The 21,122-nt window shown below is 36.0% G+C and overlaps 1 protein-coding gene across 15 annotated transcripts in view; it reads right to left on the bottom strand.

The window, feature by feature from the left end:
- Window positions 1-3,502: 3,502 nt before the first annotated feature.
- DCUN1D4 (defective in cullin neddylation 1 domain containing 4) overlaps window positions 3,503-21,122 on the bottom strand; it is a 38,769-nt gene continuing 21,149 nt past the window's right edge. For 13 of the 15 annotated variants that reach the window (XM_055700983.1, XM_055700984.1, XM_055700989.1 and 10 more), the window contains 7 exons: window positions 14,135-14,226; window positions 11,644-11,714; window positions 9,922-10,013; window positions 8,915-9,023; window positions 4,969-5,073; window positions 4,453-4,555; window positions 3,503-4,342 (listed from right to left, as the gene is read on the bottom strand). In XM_055700983.1, the coding sequence (XP_055556958.1) occupies window positions 4,287-4,342; window positions 4,453-4,555; window positions 4,969-5,073; window positions 8,915-9,023; window positions 9,922-10,013; window positions 11,644-11,714; window positions 14,135-14,226 (628 nt within the window). In that variant the 3' untranslated portion in view covers window positions 3,503-4,286. The remainder of the gene's footprint in view (window positions 4,343-4,452; window positions 4,556-4,968; window positions 5,074-8,914; window positions 9,024-9,921; window positions 10,014-11,643; window positions 11,715-14,134; window positions 14,227-21,122) is intronic. The other 2 variants (XM_055700993.1, XM_055700997.1) reach the window with 1 other exon arrangement.

Below are 21,122 nucleotides of genomic sequence, written 5' to 3'. Positions count from 1 at the left end.
AAAATTAAACAGATGAGCTCATGTTAGGTGGCATAACAGTACTTTTGTCAGGTCGTGAGTCACAGGAGTTTAGCACACCTTATTTATGTAATATCCAAATTACTAAGACATAGAGCATTCACAGTTATAAGTTAGCTGCTGTTCCTGCAACAGCAGTGTCAGTAGGTACTATTTTGTGACAATGTATGTACACACACGGGGTGGGGGGTGGGGGGATGGGAATTTAAAAAATAAAAACAAAGTATAAAGCCAGGTTTTGGTCTCAGTTACAGACAACAAACTAAATAGTTTGGCTAGACTCTAAAGACTTCCACAGCAATATGAAAGGACAAAATCTAAGGCCTAGAAAGAGGTATTTTAGCAGTTATAATTAAAACCAGGGCACAAGCTAACTTTTAAAGCTGTCTATATGAATTCCAAGAGTATTAAACAATTTGTTAGACTTGTGACCAAGGGTCAACAGAAATCTGGAAAAACCTTAACACAACTGATGTCCATTTCTTGCCCTTCAAGAAAGCTGGGAACATTAATCAAGTACTAATGAGCTGTAACAAGTTTTGCTCATGTGAGCATATTTGTGATTAAATGTAAGTCACATATTTGTGGGGAAATGGAAGAAGCCTCCAGTCCTCTACAAATGTTAGAAACTGCTACACAAAGGTAACCCAAATATTTATTGTACCTGAAAGAAAACCTTGAACAGGTTAACTGAAAACTCATGAAGTGTTACTCATATCCTATGATACGGTAACTCAAAGAACATAAAGTATTCCCGTAATTTCCATCCTCTTCAGCTTGCTTTCCTTGAAAAGGTGAAAAAACAACAGTAACGCAGAATTATAGTGGTGTTTTAAGCACCTAATATTATTTTGCTGTAGAATGAAATTTAATTTGTGGAATGTTTTGGTTACTAATATTCATAGAATCACAGAATCATTTAGGATAGAAAAAGACCTTCAAGATCATCAAGTCCAAAGAGCTCCAATGTTTGTCATCTATCAACTTAGAAAGTGTCCACTGCTATAGTATCTGGACACTGTTTTCCTTCCACTAACTGGCTTTCCACTTTACATCTCCCAAATACCAAGCATGAATTGCACACAGATCATCAAGTTCCTGCCGTAAGGACAGCAATAGTACACCAGAAAGATTAATGTAAGACCTGTGACGCTTCTTCCACAGTGACCTCTCAGTGTCTTGTCCAAGAAGTCAGCAGTATTCCATGTATTACTTTTCAAAACGAAAAACAAAACAAAGCCCTACATCAACTATATGATGCATAACAAACAAAAAAGCAAACGCCAAACTTGTACTAAATACAACGCAAGCTGAGTAGCTTAGTAAAGTTTCCACAATTAATTAAAAATTAGAGGTAATTTCTCCACAATACAAGAAATGGCAACATTAGGATCCTCTGCTTTATCAGCACATATAGCAAAAACAGAAGGATGGATAGCACAGGGAAGCTTATCAAGCCATACAGGTCCATCTCAGTCCGTTCGTTCTCTATAAATGTCAGTAAAGTTGTCTACTAGCTGTAATTGAATTTGTGGTTTATTTTATGAAGATAAATGTTTACAAACCAGCTAAAGACTACAGATTCACCGTGCCTGCAAGTGGAAGGAAAAAAAAAAAAAAAAAAAAAGGCAGCATCTCATTCACTTCCAAACATTCTTCCTGTCCATCACTCCTGATTACTTTTACCTAGAGAAAAAGTTTGTTTACTTATGCAGTGTGAGTACTTTCTGAGGTCCTTTTCCTCTTCTTTCTTTGTTTTTAGTTAAATTCTGTATTCTGCTAAACGTTAGCAAAACTTGGAAAAAGAGCACCTGGTTGAGCTGAACAGATTTCTGTTGACCCTGTTTTATGAAAGTTATAATAGTAATAGATTAAAAGTGTCTTTGGCTCTTGCTTCCATTATTGGAAGTCAAATTATTTGTGATATACAAAACCTTTTATGCAAACCTTGTATTTGTTGCAGGATTCATGCCAATTTGTGCTAAACAGTTTTCTGGAGTCATTAACTACCTTAACATTTCAGAACAACTACAGTGTATCACTTAAAATGTTACCAACCACAATTTAGCCTATTGTTAAAAGTTCTATTGCTTCTAAATTCATCCTTCTAAGAACTACACCAGCAGCTCCACTGATACTTCCTTATGGTTATACTATGGTAATATACACATTTACATCAAAAATCTTAATAAAACGCATGTGTTTTAGTAAGAGGCTTATTGTAAACATTAAATACCACACTCCACTGAATTAATTTCTTGTGCAAACTGGCATCAAACATGGAATTAACGTTATGCATATTAGTACGTAACAAAGCAATGACTATGTATGTCTTACCACTATTAGCCTGAAAGAGTGCTGTTTACTGTCATGGAAATCTGAACATGACTACTTCACAGGGAAAGGTAGTATTTTATTCTTAGCATCATGAACTTTTAGGTTTTGTATATGCATACATATTGTATATTTATGTATATACAAACACACAGAAACACACACACACATTTTTTGTCTTTGGCAGCTGAGTTTGACAAACAAAACCCAACAACAACCAGATTTGAACACAACTGACCACCTGCAGCACCACAACTACAACCTCCAGGCCCAGGGCAGCAAATTAATGTGCTTTTGCTAAACTAGGCTTAATCCTGAAAGTAGTCAAGTTAATGACAGTTGTTCCTGACTTCAGTGATGGCAGAATAGGACCTTCAATACAGCTGAAATTTTCACATTCAACCTAGAATGCTTCCCACCCCTTCCCCTGGATTGCATTCTACAGAAATAACAAAACCGCTAATACCTTGTAAAGTACTTCTACAGAAAAGTAATGTTACTCATTCCAAAACATCCACTGGCCCTTTTTTGTTAAATGCTCCGTGAATCAATATGGAACATTTTAATAAATCCTTAGGGATCAAAGCTTAGGGATCAAAGTTTAATAGCACCGGATACTTTGAGGACCTATTTGTAAAAATCAACACTAACATTACTTAATAAAGAAGGGTAAGGCAAAGACAACGTGACAATTACAGAACATAAACATAATTCCATTCACTCATTTTCCCCAAAATAATCACTAGAACTGTCCTATACAGATAAAGAAATGAGTGAAATAGGCAGTGGTCCCTACTAAAAAGTACTGTCATCTAATGCTGGTGTTTAACATGCCCATTGCCTGCAATGGACATTCTGCTAGGAAATTCCAATCCTAGCATGAAAGAAAAAGTAATGTTTTGGCTACTGGATATCATATTTTTAATTACTTAGAAACACAAAATTAAAGACCTTGGGAAAGACTAATGTTACAAACAAAAACCCCTCAAACCTCTGTTATCTATATGCTAGGGGTGAGCAGGTTTTATTCCCCAAACCACTACTTGTAGCTAGAACTTTCAATTTTGCTAGATCGCAACATAGACCAAACACTCTCGGTAGACAAAAAATCAAAAGGAGTATGCCAAAGGCAATTTACGAAAGTCTAAAACCCATTTTTAAAAGGTACTTTAATTTGTTCATTTGTACCTGTAATGACTACTGCAGTTTGAACATTAAAAAGTCAATACTTTTTTCTTCAAATGGAAATCATCTGTGGCATGTACAACTATTACAGTGTTTTAATATTTATATGTGTGTGTATATATATATATATTTATTTTTTTTTTTAAGACACCGATGTTTCATTCCTATTAAGCAATAGGTCAGGTTTGGCGAATTCCAGTGAAGAAAGTCACAGCGTGTCTTCTCCCCTCAGAAACTGGCATCTCAAATAGTAACATTAAAATTGACAATAGTTCTTTACATAACTATGTCCAAGCAGTCTGTTCATTTCATTTTCTGAAATGCTACATTTGAGACCAAAAGAAAAACAAAATAACCTAAGTTTCAGCAAACATGTAAGTGATGACTAGAAATATGCCACAAAATTATTTTTACAATACATTTCTGCAGAAATTATCCCTAGGTGAAGCTTTTTTTTTTATACACATATACAAAATTTAGACAGCAATATACACATAATCACAGTGAAGACGCTGGCAAGTTCACCAATTTGTAGTGTAAATACAAAATGCAAAGCAGCCTTCAAAGAGAACAATGCTACACAGCAAGCATAAGCTAGCTTGTTAAATAGCAAACATCAAAAGTTCCCTGCAAAAGGGATGCAGTGCAAGAAAAGCAGCATGCACTTTGATACAAATAGCAGTTTATGGCTAATGGTTGACATAACTGTGGTAACAGTGACTCTTGAGTGGCTGTGCATAGTTAAACTTCTATGTCATCTGTTTTCCTTTATACCATTCCACAAACTCATCCAACAACACTGGCCCTGTAGAGAGATCAAATAACTGTATTTTACAAAATTTTGTAAAAGGACACTGAATGATTTATCTAAGAGAAATAAATTATTTTAGAACACCAACATATGGTAGTACTTACAGGCTCCATCCTCATCATAGTTACTGAGGTCAAGGTTAATTGTTCTGCTGAATTCAAGAACGTTACACCATTGGTCCTTATTGATAACTTTGTATTTTGATTGCTGCTTAAGGCAAGAAACAGAAGTTACTAAAATATACTTTCAACTCCCTCAAGTTCAGATTTGCTTCCAGAAAATTTAAGCCTTGTGATGAGTTATTTCAATCTGTATACCATCTAAAACTAAACAGGATTAAAGAAACTACTAAGTAGTCAAACCAGTATTGAATAATCCACGTTTCTGATTAAGACATCTTTTAGTGGACAAACATACAGCAGTAAAATCAAAGTCCAAAAGCAAATCAAAGACATTCTATACTTTGTCCTGCATTAAATAAACCTTAACAGCATAGGGACTTGGGGAAAAGGAAAAAAGGAAAGATAACCAGCTACAAGTACTGCTTTGGAGGTTAGTATATTCTAAATTAGAACAAAAATTTCTTTGCTATTCAAACTTCACTGTTTCAAACTTCATACCTCTAGAAACTGGTGAAATACTGGAAAAAGGGACCATGTCTTTCCTAAAAGAAGGCCCAACATACACTTGGCAGTATTGATATCTAGGCTGCGCTGGTCCTTTTCCTGCATAAAAAAGGAAAAGATCAAAAAGGAAAGAAGAGCATGAGTTCAGGGTTTTTCACTTCCCCCACTGCCTGTACTACAGTTCACCCACAAATAAAATAAATTAAAAAAATAATTAATAGCAGTGTCTAACAGTGGTTTTTAGTAAAACAACTTCCTAGTAAAATTTTCACCTGCAGAGCTAACGGTTTGCTATAAAGAGATACTGCTTTTCGTAAACTTTCCAAAAAAGCTGTCACCACTATCGCAGATGAGGCATACCCTCCTGTTTGTGGGTTCAGACCTTTCTAGAAAGCAATGGCTATTAGACCCATACCCATGTTCACATATATGCCTCTGCTTAGCCAGAGAACTCTTAAAATAGTATCACTGCACATATTTCCTGTGGTATTATTACAACTACACAAACTGTCAGTAGCTATCAGGTAACACTAACTATGCAAGAATGAGCCAAGGAGGTTCTTTGTTCTGTTATTCTACTGATTACATGAAATTCAGATTAAAATTAATTATCAAATGAACAGGGGGAGCATAATACACTAGCACATGGAGACCCCTCTCAGAACTGTCACAGTTTTATTTCAACATAGTAGTAGTATATTAAGGCTTAGGGGGCGATTTTTTTGTTTCTGCTAAGAAAAAGCAGCAGTACCCAGCAGATTCACTACATCTAATCAGTGGGAAAGTTAATATATTTGGTAACACAACTTCTGCACATCTCAAAAGTAACGTGTGTACATGTTAAATTCCTTTCTGTTAAGTAGATTATCCATTTACATTTGTTGTCTTGAAAGTAAACAAATTTTGGTGACAGATGGGACATAAAACCCTACTCTTTTACGCCTTGGTTACAGCATTAAGCTACAAATTCAGATGATAACAAAATCAAAACAAAATTTCCATATTAGCTACTATAGACATTGAACTCTCTGTATATGTACTCATGATTGCAGACTGCAAAATCTAAATTAAGAACAGGGATATAGGGATATCCAGGATAGAGGGAGTACCTAATAGAACAGTGCAAGACAGCTACCCAAGACAAAGGGAGTTGAGTCCTACACCTCACTTGTACAAGTGCAGTTGTGTGTATTATAGAATACACACCTTTATTACAAAAAAATCCCAAACTCAAAACATAACTGAATTGTCTTTCATCATGTAGGAAGGATTTGGTATAGCAAGAACCCAGCTCTCCGACAACTGAATACCTTAGCCACAAGGTTATCCTCTCTTCTTGAAACCCATTTCATACAATACACCTCAATTCTAAAATTGTGTAGACAGAATTTAACGTAGATTTGTTTTGGAAGGGAAATAGAGAGGCCAGCAACTCTGAAAACATCAGTAGCTGTTTTACAGTCTGGTCACTAAACCCAAGAGGGACTTCCCCCAATCTCATCTAGAGGAAAAAAGCAAATTCCAGGATGAAGAAAGCTTTTCAATCAGTAATAAAGCTGAAAAACAAACCTGCAAAGGCTTTTTTGTATTCATATGATACAATTCTTTCACTTATTTCAAACATCAAGTAATTCTAAAAACTAAACCTCTTTCCAAGGCCTATTTACACTTCTGCCACAAACACCTTTAAGCAAAAATTATACTGCTGTGAGCATACCTTTTATTTTCCATACTGTTTATACTCTGAATTCTTCCCACACACTCAGGTGTTAATGAAATCAAGCTCTGTTGCCTTTACTTTGGACATGCTATTTTTACATGCCTTACATTGTTAAGTTTCTACATTCTCCCTCTCAAAATACTGCTCAGACAAAATTGTTCAGATAAGCCCTTTATACCCGCCTCCAACTGCCTAATGGAACATCTGCCATGACAGACGTTCCACTTTCATTCTTAACATACATTCCAGATACTTACATTCTCTTTCTTGGATACAGTGGAAAGAACATTGAAAAACTCTGATAAATTTCAGTATTCATTTTATATTGATGACAGACACTCTGAGATTTTGCACACACACACACACCCCTCCCAATATTTTCAATAAAAGACCTATTTAAGCCATGAAATACATGCATCTGTGTGTTCCCAGACTTGGCAATGAATGTCAAAGAGGGAGTAAGAAAGGTATTTGTGCTTAATACCAACATACGGTGTTTTAAATTATTTCCTCAAATCCATGCCGACTTAATTCATGCATAATGGTTATTTTCATTGACTAAATACTGAATCTCAACAGAAGCTTTCAAAAATTCTCTCTTAAAACCTGAGAAGTTTAGACAAGTACTTCTGCCATGGAGCACCTCCCTGAAATTATTACCCTTAGGATGGAAATTATACGATCTTCTGAATCAAAAAACCAAAACCGTTCCCATCAGCTTTTTTTCTATCAGTCATTTCAATTATTCTGATTAAAATTATGTAGATTCATCTGCTGCATCTAGATAAATGTATCGGCCTTTGTCAACATTAATTTCTATTCTTACTGGGTGCCATTCTCCAATAGACTTCCCCTGGCTCCACAGTACTAAAAGTTCAATAATTCTATTAATGCAATACTGTTTTTACAATTCCCCTGTTGATATGCCTTTGACTTGCAGTTCTACAATCTGGGGTTTCTTGTCACAAATTATGTCACAGCATCTGTATCTCAGTATTTTTCCAAGACCATATTTGTCACATCAGCTCATTACCTCTCGAAAAAACTCCACCCATTATGCTCTTAAGTTTCTGCACTTACTTTTGACAGGCTGTCAGCTGGCACCGATTTGCTATCTATTCCTAATATTTCATCAGTATTTTGAACTTCTTTGGCAACGTTAGTTATTTCTAGCCTTTACATCTTACATTGAGCAAAACTTGCAGAATAAATCTTCACACACCAAAGAAGGAATTAAGATGTTGATATGGCTTTTTGTTCTCTCATACTAACTAATACCATGCATTCTGTCCTATTCAGCTGTAGGTTTCCTTGCTTAAAAGTGAACTACTGTAAATCTCTGCATGATGACATGCAGAAAGCACTGATGTACCACAAATCTGAATACTTATGACAGACTTAACGATCAGAACTGCTATCAGTTCAACTTCTTGTTATTTTTCTCACGTTACTTCTTTTTCCTGCAAGTTTTCTTGGTGCTTTTGATTATCCTTCATTGAAACCTGAGCTTCAGTTTTGCCTGTGATCATTTTTATGTTACATGTTCTGTAGATTTCATCACATTAGCAAGACCGATGTTCAAATTCCATATCAATTCAGAAAATTATAGTTCTTTTATTGCTCCCTTTAAGTAGGAATAGTCTTATGCATATTATGGATTCCAATACAGGTACAATTTTATCAATATGTATTTTACAGTAGGAAGACTGATATTGGGATATTGTTTAATAAATACTAAGAACATCATTAATGAGCTTCCAACACTCTTCTGAACCGGTATTTGTATTATATCATATCCAGCTTTTATCATGTTAGTTATTTTTACCGCCTTCAGAAACGCCTGAAGTGCCTTCCTGTTTTAAATACGTATATGCTCACAAAATCCAATCAGTAAGAAGAAAACCCAGGGTAATTATAAAGCCAGTGGAAGTGGCAAAGCTCCAATATGGCTTACATGATTTCCTTGAAGTCACATAATAGCTTGAAGCTATGAAGGTAACAAAAACACATCAAAACACTAAGCCACTGAGCATCAAGAATCCTATATACATTCCTGTTCCGTTTCTGGCATTTTGCATCTACTTTTCTAGAACATTAACGTTCTATTTGTTGAAAACAAGATTGATGGTATCTTAAGAGAAACAGAAGTATGCAGTATTTCAATTATTACTTGTGAAAGTTAACTTTTCATTTCAGATTCTGGTCTTCCACAGTACTTACCCGTGCAAAGTCAAATGCATATCTATAAATAAGTTTAAAATTGGTAGGCTCATTTAATAAAGATCTCAAGTAATCCAGAGAATTTCTCAATTTTTCTGTAGTATCACACCTACAAGAAAAACACAAAGCAAATTCAGAGTCTGCATTCTTATATAGATATCCAATGTTTTAGAAAAGAATCTCTAACATGTACCTCCATTAACCTATCCAAAATACATCGCTCTGTACAAAGGCATGTTTATGAGTTTGTCTGCATAAAATGCCTTGATTAAACCCACACTGTGAAATGGATCTAGACAAAATAGCAAAGCCTTACATTGGTACTCTGATAAAAATTTGTTTCGCTTTGTAGAAAATGCACTCTCCAACAGATTAAACCAAGAGCTTGTCTATACATGACAAACAACCAGTAAACCACAGCACTGAAACAATACTTTCTATAGTTTTGCTGGAACTATAAAACTTCCTACACAATTTCAGCCATTCTGTTCTGGAAGATAAGTCAAAACATAGTTCTTTCTCCAACTCTCTATGAAACACAATTATTCAAGTACCTTCATGTTAATTATGACATGAAGATAAGCTCTCAACTGGAGAAAGCAACTCTTAGGAAGAACATGACAACGCAGAGTCACAGAAAAGCTTTGTATTATTTAGCATTTTAAACTACATATGTTCTAACAACATACCAGTATCTCACAGATAGGTCCAATCCAGTGACAAAGACAGGTGTCCTTGAGGACAGAAACAATGTCGAAGCTCCCAGCATATCTGTTTTCTTGAGACTGCAGACATTCTAATCCAACTGTATTTAGACACGCAGCTGTCAGGTTTCAAGCTGTCTCTAAGTGGCCGTATCATCATAAATAGGACCAAAAATGTATGGCTTCTACTCCACAGCAGAACTCTCTGCTTTAGCTATTATGAGTCAAAACATCAACGTATGTCTTTTCTAAAACATTGGGTTTCCTTTAACAAACTTAAAGAGTTTTTTTCAAAGCACTTACTGCAGTGATGTCATTCCTTTTAACCATTCTTGTAATGTAAAGTAGCCCATGTTTTGTGCATCCAACTTCCACGCTAATACAAGCATAACTACCTGTTTTAAAGAGAAAAAAAATTAAGACAAAGAAATTAACAAAGAGATCCACATATTTTTCAAATAACTACTGTTTAGTAGGCTACAAATGCTTTACTTGTATAAATGCGGTTCAGAACTTTGCTAGACTGTATTTTAGAATTTAAAAAACCTGAAAGTGACAAACCCGTACATGGTCCAAACAAAGAAAAGTTAACAGTGCAAAGAGCATGAACATCAGTCACCACCAGCCACTTTACTTTAAGGGAGCATGCAGAGTCACCTAGCAAGCAGTGCAATGAAGAAGAGGAATTGTGCCAAAGCTACAGAAAAGGTTTCCCAAAACAACTACAGATTTTAAGTATTGATCTGATGATGTTACATTTGACATTTGTTAAACTCATGTAGATGAACATCAGCTGCAATCCATGAGCTCTGTGAAATCCAATTATTCTAAAGCTAATAATGATCCTACCTGAATCCAGCTACCCCAGGGTATTGTAAACCTACCTAATTTTGCAGGTCTGACCATGCAGTATAATTCAAGTAGATGTTAAAATAAAACTAGGTGAACTGACGTTAACACACATCAAAACAGAGGCTGATACAGTTTTGCCCAAAAGGAAAGACAGTCCTTTCCACATGTCACATAGAAGACTGAAGCAAAATTAGATAAAGTGATACCATAAGATTACTATCTTATCCAGGAACTTAAAAAAACAGCTCTGATATATACATGGAAAAATCCACAGGAAACCTGACCCTGCAGACTACAAGGGAAAAAAAAAAAAAAAAAAATCAAGCCATTTAAATTTGCAACTCAGCCATTAACTAGCTAATATTAGGGCAGCTCTGTACATTTTTTATGCAAAATCAGAATACCTACTTATATACCCAAATATTTGCATAAATCTCAAGGGTTTATTATACTAATACCCTCCAAAATTAGAAGATTACATCTTATATTTCCAGTAAATCTTTCAAAACCACAATTCTCATTTTACTTAGAGAAGATGCTTTATGAATGCTACTAAAGATGGGACTTGCATATAAAGAGCAAAAATAAGGCACTAGGAAAAAGCCTGTAAAAGGCACAACTATGCCTTTTTGAATTTCATTTAGTTCTGTATATAACTACACATAAAATAGATATATGTAATTATATACATTCCTTATTTGTGTTTTGAAATGGCATAATGGGAGTGCTAATACTGCCCACATTTGAAATCCCTTTCTCTCCAGAAAACCTGAAGAAAACATTACTTCATATTTTTGTAGTTGCTACATTAAATAATCTCCAGTGTCATCATCTCATTGTTTCAGAAGAGACAACCATCAGCTTGGTGGTGTTTTTTTGTTTGTTATTTTACATATCTTTTTTTTTTTTTTTTTTTTTTTTTTTTTTTTTTAAGTGGGGGGAAGCAAAAAAGGAGTGGCAGCAAAGACAAATTGAGGTTTTACATGTTGACAGTTTAGGGTTTAAAATACAGTTGTTTCCAAATGTATACATAAACCTCCCTGGTTTATATTTCATTATTTTTCTTTTAACTGCCAAGAATTTTTTAATTCTTGTTGGAAAAATAAGAGATAGAAGACTGGCTCATGTACATCATAATAGATTAGACATCTTTTGAATGGACTTTGAACTTACATTTTCTGGTTCAACTCCAATGTCTTCACAAAATTTTTCCATACCTTCTGGCCCTACAATGTCATCAGTGCCTGCAAACAAAATGCATTTTACTTATCTCTGAAAATTAAAACAGTCTGACCTTTACCACACAAGACAAATGCAATCATGCAGTACAACCTGAACTTCCGAATAAGTTTTTGTTGATTTTGTGTTTGTTTTGTTTGTTTATGCAATAAATTTTTCCACACTTCCTATCCGACTTGGATACACTTACGTCTTTATCTCACCTTTGGAAATAGAGACAGAAAAGCTGTAAAACAACTTTTCATTCCTAACAATATCCTTTATTCTACCCATTTACTGAGATAATCTTGGAAGAGTACATTTATAAGATCTTCAAGAATGCACTTAAGATTAGCGCAACAGCCACGTAATATTACCACGGTTAAATGAGTGGATGACTGTTAGTGGCATTCATTTCATTTCTTGGCTTGAATCTCTACGGTTATCATAAGATCATATCACATAAAAATGTAACGCACAGCTACACAAGATACAAGACATTACCATTCCCAGAATCTCATTCCTTAGATAAAGATAGTGTATGAGACAATAACATTATCTATCAAAGAAAGAGCCCAAAATAAAAATCTCTTGCTCCTGTTTATTCATATTGCTATACCACAGCCACACATTATCCAAATTTTAGTAACCGCAGGGGGAAAGAAAACATGAATTACAGCTATTTCTCTGCCAGCTGAAAAGGAGAAAAAAAAAAGATTCAAAATACAGATGCTATTAAAATGCACTACTATTAATAGATGCTGTTAAATCAAGATATTTGTAACTTCTACAATATTCTGTTGAAAAAATTATACAGGCATTAGACTTGTACTGTGCCATTCTATTTTTTTAGGTACATTTTAAGTTATTTGGACTACTTGATTGGAATTATTTTACTCACATTTAAAAGGGTTCATTTAGGAAAAAAACATAAGAGGCTGAAATGTCTACTTTCATCCAATAAAAAGATCACATGTGCAAGAAAAAAAGGTTTTATAAAGGGATGAGCAACCTGTGAGTTATTATTAGGCGACCTAATATTCTAGAAATAACACGGTTTAATTGTGTCTTTTCCCACCTTCTCATGACATCCTCTCAGTTCTCTGAGTGTAAACAACAGTCTTTAAAAGTTAGACTCATTCTGCAATGTAAAGATACAGCAGGGAAAAAATCCCAAACAAATGCAGTGTCAACTGTCTGCATAAAGGAGAAGACTTGAAGCAAGAACACAAAAAAGATTATTTTTTGAAAACTCATTTTTTAGAGTGTTACTGAATACTGTAAACAGAATCATACTCTCGAATTCTCTCTGGTTTATTTTGGTATATGCATCCAATGGAAACTCAAAAGTTTTTTCATATACAGCCCTCCTTTCATACCGTCTTTCCATGAAACTGAACAAAAATGAGTTATCCCTGTTGCTAGAGTAAAAAAGTAGATCAAGCTGGTCAAAAAGGCAGAGAATCTAACAGGTTAGTTTTGACTTGTATTTGTCTGAATCTCCTCTCAGACTGCCACAGACAAATGACATCTCAAAGTATTTAATTTTGTTTATATGATTTTAATAGAAGAAAGATTTATTACATCAAATTAAGTCATTCTTCATTATGCATAAGAAGCAGACAGACCAGAACAATCTGTGAGCAATGTTATCCAAGACAGCATCAGAAAAACTGCAAGACAACCTTATTTTGTCAATCACCTATTTAATTTCCTTTTGGTCTTTACAGTCATGAGATCATTTTCCCCCATACTTCAAGTTCTCCCCTTCAGAAAACTACATGTAAGGAAATGAATACAACAACAAACTTCACTATTAAAGGATCATCTTTTGTGATTGCAGATCATAATTAACCATCCTAGAAGTAATGCCTGAAGAAAGCTGTCATACAAAAGGGGCAAGAATAAATAATTCAGTCTATCTTCCCTACACCTTGCGATGGAAAACTATATAAAAACAAGACTAGTATGAGATACTCGAATTGATTCACTTCCTTCCTTGAAACCATAAGCACCAGATTCAGCAGGAACAACTGTAATATTACTATCTCCCCCACCTTATTTTTTTTTTAAAATTAAAGACACTTCTGAAGCATAATTCTGTACTGTTCAGCACTAACATGGCAGATGTCAGAACTTCTAAAGTCAGAGAGATAATATTTTAGACAGAGGTACACCTTTAACTATATATTTGAATAGTGAAGTATACATGTTCCCAAACATTTTGTTTCACACCTTCTGTATTCTTTTTATAGAACAGAGACAAAGACAAAATTGCCCCTTGAACTCTTCAGCTTCACACTACACAAAATATAAACCAAGACCCTTCTTTAAGACCCTTACAAAAAAAGCCTCTATATTCAGTCTTGGAAAAGCTCAGTTAATGCAGTTTTTATATTCCAATATAGATACGTTTTTTATTAGGAAATTTGCATTTCACCCTTACCTGCGTATTCATAGAACCATTCTAAGCATCGCTTACTCGAAAAGACTTCTTCCTCTGCTTTTATTCTAGTCGAATCATATTTTCTATACATACTTAAAGAAAGAGATACAAGTAATTAATCCATTTTTTGTAAAGCAATCTTTTAATCAACAACCACTGTAAGCAGCAGTACTTTTCCGTTCATGAACCAGTTTACCCAACACACTGTCCTCATATCCAGTCATTTGGGACACTGCTTAACAGAGTAAGAATCACTGAACCTAATACTGTGCGTGCTCAAGTTTGTCGCATTTCAGCTGATTCATAATTGTTATCCATGTACATAAACTTTCCTTATAACAGACTAGTTCAAATCCAACCCCAAAGTGGTTTGTGTAATTTCAAGTAAAACTTGCGCACACCAGTAACTATTACAATCAACTGATGGGCTGCAACTCGGCTGTGGGTCTAAACCCAGAGTAATTCCATGTCACAGTCAACACAGACCCTACCTGTAGGCGCACACATCCTTTGTGCACTTTAACTAAGGAGAACTGCATATACTCTTTTTGCCTCCTCAAAAGATCCTACAAAAGGCTTAAAGGCCAAAAGAGGCATGATCCACACATACTACCCTAAAGCCAGTAAGTTGGCAACACAGTAGAACCAGAGAGACCAGGTTACAGATCCTCACTGATAGTAACTCAGGGAACCCCATTCATCACGGTGTAAAGACTACCTGAAAAGCTAGATCCATAGCTCCCCTTCCCCGCACTGATGGCTGGCGAGGTGATGCTCTCCTTCGACAAGGAGCATAAGGAATTTTAACTACATGCAGAAAGCAACACTGAATTACCAGTCTCCTGAATTTAGTACCTGAAACACCTAAAGCAGGGAAGGCATAGCAGAAGTTGACAAGTTACTCCACCCTGTTAATCTTATAACATAAACTATATATTTTGTGCCTGTTAGAGGAAAGAGACACAGCAGTCCAAGTAGTTGTTCACTGCTGCACGTATAGTCTCTGATCCATTCCCACCGCTCTGCAGTTAGCTTGGGCTCGTAAAGGCTAGAAGAGCTGAGCAACAAATGGCTTGGACTAGAGGAGGTAGCCATGCAGCTGTCGTAAGCATGCAGCCCTTCCTCCCTTGTGTCAAACTCTGCTGGGGGAGGACAACCAAGTGGCTAATTGGTTCAAGGATAATTTTCAGACAACTTGAAGGCATTAATTTCGAGTTAGTCTCATCACTACTCTGTCCTTCTAGAAAGAGATGTAAAAAATGTCTATACTTACGAGCTTAAAGTACACTGATCCTACTATCCTCCACCTAGCTCAGGTATGAGCTATGAGGCACTGTAGCTAGAAGTCAATGACACACAGATCATACTGACAGTAATTCAAAGAACTGTTCCATGTCTGTTGTCATAGTTCTTTTAAATCCACTAACCATTAGAAAATACTAGTCAGAGCAAAATGACAAATTGCTAATTCGAAGACAAATACAAATGAGGTTCTTTAATTTTGAGATGGCAAGAAAAATTAACACTGTACCGAAACACATTGATCTGCAACAAACACACACAGCAGGAAAATGCTAGTCACACGTCTCAAACATACATAATATACCTACAATTTGTAGGGTTTCTTTATTATTTTGAAAACTCTTTTTTCTACTTGAATTGCCTACTTTGTATAAGCTTTACTGCAGTTGCAAAAAACAGGCTGACAGCACCGTCCAGTAAGTAAACAACTAAGGTGTTAAGTCAGCGTTGGAACAATTTTTTTTTTCCAATAAAAAAAAAAAAAGGCCTGGTAACTCATACTTGCAGAACGAACCCCATGTTTATGAAAGACCTATCCGATATTTTTTAGGCTATTCTAAATTCAGAGAAATCAAAAAAATGTCTCGAGACAAAGAAAGGAGACATTCCACCACTCTGGCAAAAGTCCAATTATTCAGTATCCCCTTTTTTGTAAGCAAACAAACTTGACAAAAACCAACTAGAATACCAAGTTAAAAACTGACTGTAGCAGGAGCTAGTCCACATCGCTATTCTACTCTATTCTATTAATTCAAGAAATCTCTAAGAGCACTGCTGGGACCTAGGACATACAAAACTAATGTAGCTCCCAAAGACAGACATTCATCACATGACTTTTTTCTTTTTTTTGACAAAGGGGTGATAACCAAGTGCCTTGCCCTGCTCATTCACATAACTCATCAACACACTGTCAGTATGTGAACAGTGGATTTCGAAAGGAACCCTCAAGAAACAAATTTATTGACAGTGCTCTAGGTCATTCAAGTATTTCATAAAAAAGATTCCTGCATCTACAAGTAGCAGAGCTAAATACTGTAGGCTGAACCAAGACACCAATGACAGCAGTATGTGCAAAAGGAATGGTGAATGAGAACAGAAAAAAATCCCAGCCCTTTTTATACATTCACTGCATCTATGCATAGCAAGTTTTCATAAGACTGAAAGTCATTTGTTCTGTTTAAGGCTAAAGTTCATTATTAAGGAACCACAGGGAAACCACAGTATTCGTTACTAAGTTCATGCGCCCAACATACGGCTATGTAACTCCAAGCAAAATGCTCTGGCCTCAAAACTTACCATTGTTCAAAAAACTCAGTATCCCACCTGATTTTTAAGAAACCAGGACTGATTACAGATCTTCCAACCTGTGCCAGTAAGAGAAATTCCTTCACAAACTCATAAAATAAAATCAGAAAGGACAATCTTGAGCTATTCCAGTCTCTGCTGCAAGCTAATTAGCCAGACATTCATTAAAAGTGCAGGTGGCATCATATCACATTTGTGATGTAAACAGACTGTGCACAGTCAGAAGTATAAAACTACGCAACAAAGATGGCTGGATGAATCTCAGATGCCTTTCTCTCAACCTAAAGGAGCCAATACGAGACCACGTATTCTGCAAGATAAGGATCACTTGAAAAGGAGTATGACAGAAACAAGTAACACCAGTGCAAACCTGGTATTAGTGATCTCTCATGTATAAAGATGAAGGTTGTTCTCTCCCTGCTACCTCCAAACACCAAATGAGTTTGTTCCCCCGGTCTAGACAAACCAGCTATTTCTACTAGCAAGATAGACCTAATCTCTGAACTGCTTGATGAAGTAAGATGAGCAGGGAGATACAAGCAAGTAACTAGACAAGTATCTAAGATTACAGCCTAGGTTGGTTCAATTATCACAGCAAGGCCAACCTGGCAGCACAGGGTAAAGGTGATTCCAAACACTGTCCCCTCTGAACTATCATTAATACAGATCTGATTGTCTCCAGAATCATATGTGCAGAGGAGAGAAGCAAACTGCCAGGGACGTCTGGCATCCATTTTGCATCTTAAGATTAATTCTCGTATCTTTGGAATTTTTCCGTACATACTGCAAAATGGTATGCCTTGTCTTTGTGCTAAGGACAGTGTCTCTTGCTATGTGGACAAACACAAACTGCCAGAGCACACCAGGTAGGTATCTAAATACTTTGGGAGCACCACACATTTACTGGACAGATTCAAGTTTCAAACAGCAACTCCTCAACAGAGTGCAGCTTCCCCAAGATGACCAGCACCAGTACCTTCAAACAGATGCACAACCATTATGCTGACCACATTAGTTTGATAACTTGCTTAAGTACTGATGGTCTGCAAGAGGAACCTGCAGAATTTCAATCCCAGACCAGAAGTGAAAGCACATACTGCTCAGAAACTGGGGGGGGGGGGGGGGGCGGGGAGCAGGGGGAGCGGAGTGCAGAGAGCAGTAAAATGGGCCCAGTGAGCATACCTGGTACTTCTTGTACCAGAATTTGTACCATAAGAGAATGCTGACACTGGAACAGGATTGCCAAAGGACATTTTCTCCATCACCAGAGCTAGAAAGGGGAGTGCAGAACTTTCTCCCAGAGTGTCTGCTATACTTATCACCACTGGACAACAGCAAACTCTGAGCTTTCGCATTTAGAATTACTCCTCCATGTCTGAGCCCGATATGCTGCCCCTTCAGGAACAGCAAAGGAAAAAAAAAACATTTTCTATGGGAAGAGAGTCTGTATTTGTTTCTCAGATGAGACACACATGCAGGTAAAAAGACTCAGAAGAAAATCTTCACTTGAAAAATAATAGTTGTTATTAGTTTAGCATGACACAGTGTCAGGGAAGTGACAGCAGACTTAAAAAATATTTCTATATACTATAACCAGTATCTCCTTCAGGAGCATTAGTTTCATCTTTTTTATTCTCTCTTTTTAACAGCCATTTTACCAACTAGAGAGAGGAAATAATGTGGGACAGGGCAGGGAAAAAGCAACATGAGATTAACCTGCCTGAATTTTATGGAAGTTGTATTAACTACTGAACCATACTTAAATGAAGTTAATTTCTTAGAAATGCCTGCATCTCCATCATGACCTAATGGCCAACTCATAACATCCATTTTTGAACTATCTTTGAAATATTCTTATATTCTTATATTGTAATTGTAATATCCCCGCAATAAAGACAAGACAACGTAGTTTATAATTGGAAGTGCTATAGGTAGATGTAAACAAACTAAAAAAAACCCTGAGTGTCTAAGCCTTTAATGTTTCTTTAAATACACAATCATCTATATCTTTTCCAGATTTATTTTCCTCCATTTGTAACTGATTTGGTGGGAAAGCAAAAGCATGAAAATTCCATCCAGCTATTACGGGGTGACTAGGCAAGTCATTGTAAGAGTACATGGATCCTGTCAGCAAAAAGCACAAGGTCACAGTAATTCTCTTCAACCTACCACAGCCTTCGAAGTTGTGTTACCTACTCCTGCTCTGAGCATGCTTCAGCTGTACTGGAATTTTTTAGAGATCCATCTACCACAGCAGCAGCTCTGGGCTGTGTGGCTCCAGAATATTCAAAAACTGAGATCAGTGAAAGCATAGAGTTTAGGTCACACAAAACATTCTCTTGATTGTGGAAGCTGGTAATAGCTTATTTAAAGGAAGGAGTTAAAAAAAAAAGGTACAGTTTATTATGGTAAGTCAAAAGTTACTCCCTCATGAACATTTTCAGCCTGCTCATTTCAGATGGTCAGTGTTTACTGAATGAAAACATCTAGAGATTTACCAACAGTAGTTTCGTTTCTGTGTGACCAGAACTTATTAAAAACCTTTACCTCATTTTGTTTAAGCTTTGAACTGAGTAACTACTTGCTTTCAGATTATTTATATTTTGTAAGATGCAAACATTTGACTGAAGAAGCAGTCCCCTTCTACTTCCATTAACTACATTTAAAATTTCAGCTGAGAATTTCCATCCCTGCATCACAATGGGAGCATTTTTATAAAGCCTCACCTATTCATTCACAATTATGATTTCTACAATAGTTTCATAAGTACTGTGGTAGAAACAAGAGGGGGGATGGGGGAGAGATGTTTTACAATTCACAAGGCATGACAAAGACTGTCTAAAGCAACCCTCAGGACAAATTTACCTGACTGGTAAGTTTTATGAATTAATGTGTCTTATCTCTCTCTATTTAAAGACTTGCAATCATCTCTAAACATTTAAATTAACGTTTGGAACTTCATCAGGCTTACTTAAGGAGCAGTATGTATAACAGTGTACATGATGATAGTCACACATCCAGTTTAAGTTTCTTCAGCACTATTAGGTGAAGTTCACTGCAAAGGTGTAGATACAGGCAAAATTATACCTGTGCGTACTTGAAAATCTCTACTTCAATGAATAAGGTCTAGATACCCGTGACAGCTGGTAACACAGCCTGTCTGCACGGGGCAGGAGCAAACCAGTTAGTAAACCACAACAGAACAAAAATCCTCTCAACGCTACAGGTTTTGGAAACTTCCAAGCTTAACACACTGCCATTTCGCTTTCCCATGTTAGCAACAGTGTGTAGACTGTGTTTTGAAAACTTACGTTTTTCCACCATAGAGTATGGAGCTTATTACTCAATAAAGAAAATCTATTTTGCATGTTAATAAGCCCTTATGTGGTTCATACACACATACAGGCTAAATTAAGACTCTAGATCTAATTGCCTGAAAACATAACTTTCAGGGAAGCAGATAAATATTCCTAGTTTTCATCCTTCTAAGGTCCAAATATCCAATACTGTAAGCATGATTCTGGAATAAGGAGTAGAATTATTTTTTAAATAAGACTATCAGAAAAAAGAGAAGACATTACGTTACAGAGTTCATTTTTCCCTAAAGAAAAAGCTAGTATCTGGCTAGAGATTGTGTAACAGATGCAGAGCATTAGGTAATTATACAATGAGTTCTGTAATCCCTATCTAGCAAGTATCTTTACACAAAACTTGTTTTACCTTTCTTAAGACCCTTAACATAGTGATGGAATGGCAATGTACAGAAAATGTATTTTTAACTTCAATGTAGAAATAGCCTGTACTGTGAGAGTTTTAAGTAAAATAAAGTCAAGACTGTGATACTCAAGAAGAAAATACAAACTAAGTCTTCAAGTCGTTATGTTCTGGTGAGTGTATGCTAAACTGTTTACTTTCAACGGCTGTTCTCCAAGACAGGATAAACCTTACTGTTATCCAGATATAAATGCACCCAGTTCTTTTCATCATACATTATCTGGTATAAAACTTCCCTCCCACTGAAACACTGCCATTCATGGTTCAAGGTGAAGTTATAAACATTAATTAACAGAATTCAAGCTCTTATATAATAAGGGTGGGATGCTAAAGAACATGTTTGGAATCTTTGTTTTCCATCATCAGTCTGTGCATGCAATCAGCATTTCCAAGTGACTTCACTAACAACTAGATTTGTTCCTATAAATGTTTTCCCTTAGTACCCACTGCCATTATTCCACTAATCCTTCCAAGATGAGGTTGTATCCCTAACAGCCCAGAACTCAGTGTGAAGGCTATTAACAAGCTCCCTGGTATCAGATGCGTTGAAACGTATGATAAGAGCCTCCAGAAATCATCTTGTATTTCAGCCACAGAGCCTTGCTGA

This window comes from Falco cherrug, chromosome 1, assembly GCF_023634085.1.
Source record: "Falco cherrug isolate bFalChe1 chromosome 1, bFalChe1.pri, whole genome shotgun sequence".
In the NCBI taxonomy this organism is placed as follows: domain Eukaryota; kingdom Metazoa; phylum Chordata; class Aves; order Falconiformes; family Falconidae; genus Falco; species Falco cherrug.
Note: the sequence above shows the minus strand (reverse complement) of the source record. Positions and strands in the feature narration are given on the sequence as shown.